The following is a 10,455-nucleotide window of genomic DNA, read 5'->3' as shown; positions in this document are numbered from 1 at the left end:
TACAGCAAAGAAAATGAATCAACGATGACTAACAAAAGTTCACCCAAAAAGGTTACAAACAGTTTGGAAAAACAACAATTGGCGTAATCATTTGCGCGTAAAACGGATATTTGAGGGACGGCATACTTTTCACTCGAGGCCCGGACTTTCGTATGATCTTCAGTCCAGCCTCGGAGTTGTCTCTATCGCTGTTTTTTCACGATTTCGGCGAATTTCATCAATCAGCATGTTTTCTTGGTGAAAGCAAACATGGCTAAATATAATCGGTAAACCAACAACGTTCTACTTCCACATATAAAAACCATTTACAGAGGTAAGCAAGATGTGACAAAATTTCCCTTCGATTGGTCCGATCCGACATCAAGTGTATACAAACTCAGGACTTCCCTAATCCCTAAACGAAAATTCAGTCCGGACAAGTTGGGCCTGAACAAAGGTGTTTTTTTCCTCCGGACATTCATAACCACATCGTGTACGTATACAAAGGAACGATTACAGCCTACAGTTACTTACGGTCACACTAATTTCAAGGCTGAGTTGAAATAACTTTTGGTGGATTGCCTCTGCCTTGGACGAAACCGTCTGTTGCCCTATTGCTTTACAGGGGCGTTTAGTCGGGATATCTAATGAAATAATTATATTGACGAGGAATCTCAACTAGTTTTGGCTATGAATTAACATAGGAAATGGCATGGAGCGCCTGAGGTCATGCAACATTTACTGCTTGTTGGTTTCTGGGTAACTTCGTGGTTAGAGCACAAGACTGTTGTACACAGAGAGTTGTGAAAGAGTATCTCAGTGGAATTACGGTAATAATTGTTGGCGAGCGCAATGCTGTCTAGATTGCCTCCTAGTGTACCGTTATCGTCTTGAATAGAGGAATTCTAATGCCTAGATCCAATCGAATTGTTTATCATCAACGACGCATCAACCGGTATCTGGTCTAAGCTTGCCTTAACGAACACCTGATATCCCAGTTTTGCGCCTAGGCCCACCAATTTGATATTCCTAAAAGCGGTCTGGGGTGTGGCCTACACTTCACTTCATCTCTTTTTCTATCTTGGATATAGCCCTTATAGAATTGATAGACCAGTAGCTTACTCCAAACTACAATTTTATTTTATTATGTATATATTTATACATATATTTTGGGACCAACTTACTCCCTTCTTCAGTACAAAGCTACTTACTAATTGTAGTTTGGAGTAAGCTACTGGTCTATCAATTTTAGACTTAACTACAAAGAGAAGACAATATCTAACGTTTTAGAAATGATGCCCTTATTGACTTTCCGGGCTGAATCATCCTTACCCATACGGATTAAATAACCAACCAACCGCAAACTATTCACAAACAGCCGGTTGTGGTATCGCTTATAAATTTCGTCGTAATGTAGGCGACAAAATCGTCATTCTCATGTAGGAGGCCAAAAATTCTTCGCTGAATTCTTCTCTCGATCGCGGCCAAGAGTTTGCATTTTTCGTGCTAAGAACCCAAGTCTACGAGGAATATATGAAGACTGGCAAATCATTGTTTTGTACAGTAATAGCTTTGACCCTATGATAATAATTATACTATTCGTTGGATCATGGTTTTGAAGTGTGTGAGGGCACTTCATTCGAGACCGTAACAGTACACTGTGGCAGGCTTCTCCAATCGACAAAGTTCGTGATTAGTGTTTGTGCGTTCCCGCATTCTTTGAGACCGTAGCATTGCCCGATATGCAGCATTCTTCCAATCCGTTGCTAGCTTACATTCATCGTCAAACCAATCCATTCTTTTTATGCAAGATGGAACTCATTGACACACAAGCCGCTTTATAAAAACATGTTTGCGGGTAGAAAATGAACTCGGCATGAAGCCAATCGAAAGCGTTTGAGAACTAATGATGGAGGAATTGGCTAAAAATGTCATCAAACTATCCAAAAATATTATTATCATTTGTTTTATGGCAATGCAAATAGATATTTTTTTTTAAATTGTATAATAGTTTTCTATTTATACACACCCTTCATAATGAAATAGATTCTACATTCTGATTAAATTTGAATCATATATTTGCATAGATTCATAGCGTGACTAATAATTTGGTGAAGGACTGTAGATGATTATCAGAATCTTAAAGGAGAAGAAGTCAACACTACCGACCGGACAACTATTTATAGGCTTTTTGTAGCCTATTGATGCGCTTTTCTCCACGTCCCTTAAGAAGACTGTAGAGTTGAAAAAGGATACCTTCCATGAGCTGCTGGAAATAATCTTCGGAGCCTGCCGCAGGTATTACTGAAACCATACTCGGAGATTTTTACAGTCAATTACAGATGTTACGTCGGTTCCCATAGCTTACGATAAATTACTTGTGACGGCGGACTGCGGGTTATGCAAATAGCTGTGTTACATGAAATGATCACTAGAAGTACTTGGTATGTGCAGAAACAAGGCCATTTTCTTGAAGCAATAGGTTAGGTTTTATGATGAACTGCCTTACCATCGGGATATTGGCGAGTTGGAGCTCCCGAAGACGACGGACAAATACTGTTACTAGAAACATGGAATAAACAACAAGTGTTATTAATCAGATTAAGGGAGCAATTACACCAAACAGTTCATCAACGGATGCTCAAAGTTTGGGACAGCGAATCAATACTTAGCAAGGAAGCAGTATGGGTCCTATAGATACAAATTGAAATATCACTCAGTGCAGCAATCAAAGAAAAATTACGTTACTCAGTATCATCTATCAGATATTCTCCGTTATCTTGGCAGACTGTATAACCCCATTCGTCCAGAATATCCACCCATACCAAAGGTTTCACTCCAGGCAAATCAGCAGCAGATCAGATTGTTTTGTGTGCACGGCTACAAATATGTTTTGACCCCAGTCGCGAGAAAATCGGAACGACTGATTCGACGATGAATGTAAGGTAAGGAAGCAACGGAACGGAAGAATGCTGTATATCGGGCAATACTGCAACCTCGAGGAACGAATCCCGTCGAGTGGAGAAACGACTACACAGACAGGAAAATTATGCTTGAGAAACCAACAAGTCTGTGAAGTGGAAAAGTATAGGGAACAATCGCAACAGACGCGTAAGTTTTACCAACAAGTCAGCAGGAAGAAACCTTATTCACCATGATGCTCACTCTGCCGATACAAAAGAGGATATCTGATTTCCGACCATATGTGCATATTGGAGTGGATTGCTCAACAACAAAAATATCTGCGGGTTTCATTGGATATTCATCCAACTGAAGACGACGTACAAATGCTAGCACCACAAAACATGGAAAAAACAGTCTAAGCAAATCATCTGGTTAAAAACCATATATCTAAGGGGTCGATGCAATTACAGCTAAATTGGTTAAATACGGAGGCGACTAACTACAACAAGCGGGCCATTAACTTATGTGCAACAGCGAATCAAGGCCTTACGACTGACAACGGGGCATTATCTGTTTCATACATAAAAAGGGGGATATCATACAATAAAGCAATTATAAAGGTATCCCGTTGCTGAGTACCATCTACAAGATATTCTCCACTATCTTGCAAGGACCGATAGCTCTATTCGCCACCATCGACCCATTCCAAAGATGCTTCACTCCAGGCAAATCAACAACAGATCAGATTGTTCCTCTGCTGTAATCGAAGGAAAAACTGCTGGAATATTGCCCTCAATTGCACCGTCTTTTCACTGACGCAGCAGAATCACTCTCCAAATCTTTTATCATCAACAACGTTCCAAGTCAAGGGAATACTCTAATATGCATCCCTTTTAACCTGGCCTTGAAGTAAGTGATCCGCGGTGCTGATATAAATACCAGAGGTACTTTCCTCTACAAGTCCACTCAACTGCTAGCTGCGCTGAAGTTACTGGTTTTCGGGGAAGATCAACTAGAGATTTACAGATTGCCTTAAAGCAAATTCAGCAGGAAACGCGAGATGTTGGGCTGCACATTATGAAAGGCAAGACGAAATACATGGTGGCAAAGACAGCAACAACTATGAATAGCAAATATCACGATGGAGACAGAGGAGGCTTCAACTTGAAAGTCACAATCGACGGCGAAATATTTGTACAGCTAAATGACATCTGTGCCTACCAAACATGACTTTACCATGAACATGCCTTTAACCGAAAAAACTAGCGACCTCGATCTATGGTATGAAGTCTTATGTCACGATTTTGAATATTCAATCAACTGCGCTGGAATTATTCGATGCCGGTCCCGAGAACGCCGAGCTAATTATGAAGATAGCCAAAAGTCCTTTTCATTTACAAGGTATGTACCAATATTACAGAGCAATTGGGAGGATTAGGATTAGACTAAAACTTCTTTCATTTTCAAACTCTATCCTGAAGCTACCATTAAAAATACTTGGTTCACTACAACTCATACCCGAATAGGGCTCATACATAATCAAACCAATTGCGCAGCACGTGCTTTTGGGCAATAATTTGCGTTGCGCAAACCTGACGATTGAATTATAATTGTAGTAAAATTTGAATTTTCAACCCTATCTCCAGAGGGGGTTCCAAGTTTATCGAGGGGAAGCGGCTATTGATGCCATCATGATCAAGTACAATTTTTAAGCTTATCCCGTGAGGGAGAAAGGACGGGAAGTATATTTAGAAGAAAGAGAAAGCTCCGCTCTTCTTAGCCCCGCTAAAGGGTTGCGGCGGTCACTACCCCTTTAACCTTTGTGTTACTACCCGGGTAACCATGGACGTATAATTTGTTAAATTACTTTTGTTCTTGGAAAAATTGGATAAAACCCTCTCAAATCTTCACCACTGGGCGAATTTCCTATCGAATTGTGCATTGAACAATTTTTTTTTTTTTTATTTTTTTAACCAAGAAAATTTTGAAGTAGAAAAAAAGTACATGCATAATTCACCCGGGGTACCCCTAAACAAAATTTATGTTATTCATATATTATGTTATATCATAAAGCAAATGTGTTTCTAGACAAAAAATGTAAATAGATATTAGATAAATAAATTATGATAAATTACATCCATTTTTAATTATTTATGAAGTATATGTGTGAGTGCGATGATTATAATAAAAACTATATTTCATGGTATCATCGTTACGAAAAAAATATCAAATTTTCGACATTAACGCAGTAATACAAAAAAAATAATGATATTGTCGCATTGTAGTAAGTAGATATATTTAACATAATTAGCATTTATCGATTGCATTTTAAACATTTAGTTATTTTCGCCGGATGTTCTTCGCACACGGGCATTTTACCCTTACCGCGGCATTTCCTTGCCTTTGTTCGTTTGCGAATAGGTTCCTTCCTGTAAAGAAGCATGATCCTACTACAAGTATTCTGCTAGTGTTGTCTCGCAGTTATTTGGCAGCAGTAACCTGTACTATAATTGTTTTGTCCTCTTAGCTTTCGATCACCAATTTCATTGGTTGAGTTCGCATAATCTCTTGATTTGAAGCTTGATCTTGAATCGTCAGCATTGCTAATTATTCTTTTTTCTGTTGTATATCAAGGGTATTGAAGAAAAGTGCTAGCGACCATCTGTACTTTTGCCGTTGTGGCAATATCATCATCTAAAGATACATAAATATATGTCTTATAAGAGTTTTACACCCATATTAGTACATCAAATATTTTTTTTCTATAAGTAACCCCGAAAATTCAGTTTTGAGACCCTTCGTTTTACTTATCTATTCAATTCAAGAAACCTGGCCTTACCTGAATTAAGATGGTACACTGGCTATTTCACCTGATTTAGGATTACAAGCCACAGATTTTAATTCAATAATATAATACAAAAGTCACTATATACTACTTTAATCAGCTTAAATACCTTCATGAACCATAACTTAGTCAATATGTATTTAATATATGAACTTACTTTGAGCTACGGTATAGTATTACTTGTAAATCTGAACGTGGGTACCCGGGTGGTAAACCACGTAGATTTTCTTGAGTGGTAGCACAAGTGTTAACCGCCATGACACCTCAAAGCGCCAATTGGTAAAGGGAATACTGTCGAATTTTCTTGCCGGTCACCCCTCCTCCACTTTATAAAGTTACGGGGGCTGGGAGTATTTCGATATTAACCTGGTAAGGTGGGAAAGGGTAAAGAGGATAGCTAGACGTAAGGAAAAAGTCCCGCCTTTTTAGTGTTCTTTAAAACCCCAGAGTTAAAAAGTTGTGGCGCTCCGAAAAGGAGCTACTTTCGAATCATAAATAACCTTATTGTTATGATAATAATGTCGCGATGCGCAAGAGGGCTACAGACGGTACCATCCCTTCTTTCCTCCACCTCCTCCCGTGTTTGTTCTGCAATAACTCTTTCAAATTTTAAAACGTCATATATAAGTTCGGATACCAGATTTCGTAAAGTCGCAAACAACCTTTCTTTGGGAGATATTACATCTATAACGGTATGTTTTGCTTATACATACATATATGCGGAGATACCATTTGCGAAAAACCTCTGAAAGCAATTGGGTTCATCCTCAAACAATTTTTATAATCAAGAGGGGAGGATCAATGGAAATCTTGGAATGGATGCAATACCACTTGATGGCTTGTTACTCGTACCATTCCGACTTGCAACTAATAATTGACCAAACATTTTAATATTTGAGAAACGCATCTGCACGACGCAACGTTGCGTATCGCGCTATGGGCCTTATAAAGGAACACAGGAATAACATTGAATAACGATCTTTCGCAATTTATTCTATTACAAACTGCTTATACACCCTTTATCATCAAACATCCCATAAAAACACATTCTCGCTTGTCTTAATTACTAGTTAAAAGGGATTAACCCTTAATTGACTTGATAAGTTCCTCGCGTTTCCTCTCGCAATATTTCACTACTTTTTTCCGCATCTGGTCGTACTGTTTGTTGATGAGGTACGTTTTGATCTGAATCACGAGTTCCAACCACTCTGCCACCTGCAATTTAAGCAAAAGCGTTATCGATACACCTAGGAAGAACCGTGCTAACAGCCTACGGTCAAGTCCTTTTCAGCTCGCCCCAAATTCACAAATGCACATCGGGGCGCGTGCTTCTTATGTTCCGCCCACGGGTCGTCGTTAGCGTCCCAACCGTCAAGCGATTTTCCACACACAAAGCAAGCAACCGTATCAATTTCATGTTCGTTGCCGCACCAATAAAATCCGGCCTCAGCCATCTGAAAATGGAAATGTTTACTTCTTTCCTCACTTCAACAAAAATACACGGATCTACCTTGGAAACGCAACAAGGGGCATCTGCTTTAAACGGCCATGATTTGAACGTTTCCAACCGCTGTGACTCGAGAATACAATAGTCCCTAAGATCCATATCTTCTTGATCCATTGCAAGGAATACCACAAATACACTAAACTGTTAGAAAATGGAGAACAAACTCCGGCCAACAACAGAGCCACAACCAACCGACAACTCCTCCGTGAACGGTTTAAATTTCAAGTCAGCTGGCGTTTGAAGTTGGTTGTCATTTAACTTTCAAGTAATGTGTACAAGTATGAATGGTATGTGTCTTTGCTTTCGAGTAGTTTTGGTCCACATTTGGACTAACTCAAGGGGACTCCCCTTAATATTGAACGGCCATTGGAAAAACGGTTACAGGTAGCGAACAGATATTGTTAGGGTTTTCCCCTGGCAAGTATTTTTCTTTAAAGCATCTAATTTATTAGCGTTACATTATTTTCGCGTTCATTTCAATAACCATACCTGCTTAGAGTTATTGCAATAATTTTGAAATCCTGGACGTGGTTTAAATACTTTGACGGAAATCTGCGACAATGTGGCATGGTCTTGAATGACACGCTATGCTTCGCGTAAGAGGCACTAGTAACTCTAAATGCAAAAAGAAAAATGAATATCTTATGAGTTATTTTCACATCTCGTGCATACATACTCTTTTCCCGGGTGATATCTTTGCATGCATGTATGAAATACGCAAAAACATATTTTAAATTGAAAAAGAAAAAATACAGCTGCACTGTTTCTTTAGTATACAAATGATATAACTGTCAGTGACGAAACCAAAATACCAATATTTGCGGATGATATTACGGTGAAGAATGGGATAGCAATAAATAAGTTACAAGTGAATTGTCATCAGCTCGAATTACGTGTCCATACTATCGAACTACTATCTAACTATCTAACATTTGATTTGAATATTATTAACAGGCGTATTGATTTAACTCTTACGTAACGATTAATCATTTATGCTAGAATCCACACGTTTCTCAACTGTACAGCAATGGAACTCTTCCTATTTGCAAAGGTCTTTCTGGGATTTATCCACTATTTTCGACACTAACGATCCATCCCGTCACAAATTAAATCACTTCACTTTCGTCGGCTTGAATTTCTTCATAATTCTTCCTTCCAAATGTCAATTCTTACTTCCTCTCCTTCTTTTCTCCCGTCTGGGCTACTTCGCCTCACTTCCTTTCCTTTCTCGCGCGCCCCGCGTCAACAATTTATTCTTTTCCTCTCCTTAAACTCACTTGCTGCTCTTCTCAATGTGCTCCTCCAACCTTTCACCTTCTCCTTTTCTTTTCTTACTTGCGGTTCCTCCCCGGTGCTCCTTCAACCTCTCAACTTCCCCGAACGCCAAATCGAAAAAACCTCTTTTCTTTGTTCGCGCCTCGCTTCCACGCTCACCAAGCAAGACTCCCCCCGTTCTTTGTTCGCGCACCGCTTCTATTCCCGCTACATAGCCTTTCTCACTCGCTAGGCAATGTTGCGGCAACATGCGCATGCGCCTGCGGATGCGGCAAATCATTTGCCTCTTGTCAAGATCAATTCGCCCGAATGCATTCAATAATGTGCAATCTGCGGTGAACATTAAGGCAATTGCACACCATTAAAGGCATTGTTTAAGCAAATTAATTAAGAAAGAGCCGAATGAGATTCCGCTCCCGTCGCGCAGCCGCGGTGACTACAACTTACAAAACCCTGATTTTACTTTCGCCAAAAAACAGCTTACATAACGATGAAATCGATAAAATCTGGCTCAACAGGTTACGGTGGGCAGGTCACTTAATCCGTATGGATGAGGATGATCCAGCTCGGAAAGTCTATAAGGGCAATATCTATGGTAGAAAAAGAAGACGAGGCAGACCCTGCCTAAGATGGAGCGATGACGTAGGTCAGGACGCCAGCGAGCTTTTAAGGATATCGAATTGGTGACCTCGGCGCAAAACCGGGATGTCTGGAGTTCCTTATTAAGGTAGGCCAAGACCCAATACCGGTTGTTGCGCCTTTGATGATGATGTTGAAAATATAGAACTGAATATCAAAAGTTAAAGGTTTTGATAGCACGCTATTTTCACAAAACCAGGCTGGTTCTTTATTATTTTCTTCGAAACATTGTTTTTTTCGACTCCCCGAGAATTTGGAACTATTTCAAAAAGTGACCACAGGCAGTTCAACTTTTCGGTCATTTTGGAGGACGTGATATTACCAAATATTAACTTAGTTTTCGTTTCTGCCGAAAAGTGCTGAAAAGTACTAAAAAATTATCAAAAATGAAGGTACTGATGAACTTCAAAAGGTGGTAAATTTAGTTTTGTTGTTATTAAAAGGTCAATACTGGCGATATTTCTTCTGTGATATCATTTATATTAGACTGATTCATCTCCTGCAAAATGATTGGTAAGATACGTTTTCTTTGTAATTACGCAGCTGCAGGTTTTCAGCTGAAACATGAAAAATGAATAACAGTGACACAAAATTTGAGCGGAGTCAGTCATATGTCATTCGTTAAGGTTGGAATTTAAGTTTATAAAATATTAACTCATATTGAAAAGATCCTTATGTAAACCTGACTACAAAGAAACCGGATTTTAGCTTTCAGGGGAAGTTTTTTGGAGTTATTTGTCCAGCAAGGCATGGAAATTAACTATGAAACTCCCAGCTGCGGGTCTACTAAAGTTTGTTGATTTTACTTGTGACGACACACAATATGGTCTGGATTTTCAGTGCGTTTCAATTCGATTGAAATTTAAAATGTTCTTGCAATTTCCGTCATTAGTGAAAATGAGGCGGGAGTCTATTGTAATGCTGTAACATTGTTAAAAAACGATCGATGTTAGTAAATATCGATGTTTGGATTAGAAGGCATATATGTGGATAAAAACATTGATTTTTCAAAACATCTGCTGCTTATTGTCTTTGAGTATGAACTGTGTGTTAACAAATCACTTCAATTTCAATTTTAATTTTTAACATGTCGTGTTTACTGTCTGTCTGTCTGTCACATTTATCATCTCAGAAACTGTTACTCCCATTAATACGAAATTTGGTAAAAAGGTGGAACCTGTGAACCCGCTTGCATGCAGTCAGTATTTTAAGGAGGGATCCCTATATACTCAAAAGGGAGGTATACAACTTTTTTTCACCGAATATAATCAAATGGGGTATCAAATTAAAGGTATCGATTAGTACT

The 10,455-nt window shown here is 39.0% G+C and overlaps 1 protein-coding gene across 1 annotated transcript; it reads right to left on the bottom strand.

Moving 5' to 3' along the window:
• Positions 1-6,690: 6,690 nt before the first annotated feature.
• LOC119651752 (baculoviral IAP repeat-containing protein 5-like) lies at positions 6,691-7,464 on the bottom strand. Its single transcript, XM_038055489.1, has 3 exons — positions 7,239-7,464; positions 7,003-7,182; positions 6,691-6,943 (listed from the first exon to the last, which is right to left on the bottom strand). The coding sequence occupies exons 1-3, from the start codon at positions 7,347-7,349 to the stop codon at positions 6,809-6,811; spliced, it is 426 nt and encodes a 141-aa protein (XP_037911417.1). The 5' UTR covers positions 7,350-7,464; the 3' UTR covers positions 6,691-6,808.
• Between the last annotated feature and the right edge of the window lie 2,991 nt (positions 7,465-10,455).

Source organism: Hermetia illucens, chromosome 3, assembly GCF_905115235.1.
Source record: "Hermetia illucens chromosome 3, iHerIll2.2.curated.20191125, whole genome shotgun sequence".
Lineage (NCBI taxonomy): Eukaryota > Metazoa > Arthropoda > Insecta > Diptera > Stratiomyidae > Hermetia > Hermetia illucens.
The sequence above is the reverse complement of the archived record's forward strand: the minus strand, read 5'-3'. Positions and strand labels throughout refer to the sequence as shown.

Bases quoted from the DNA above. Each gene is read 5' to 3' on its own strand.
- LOC119651752 (XM_038055489.1), bottom strand. From the start codon at position 7,349: ATGGATCAAGAAGATATGGATCTTAGGGACTATTGTATTCTCGAGTCA. The intron at 7,183-7,238 runs GTAGATCCGTGT...TTCCATTTTCAG, and splicing joins CCCCTTGTTGCGTTTCCAAG to ATGGCTGAGGCCGGATTTTA. The intron at 6,944-7,002 runs GTAGGCTGTTAG...CTTAAATTGCAG, and splicing joins GAGCTGAAAAGGACTTGACC to GTGGCAGAGTGGTTGGAACT.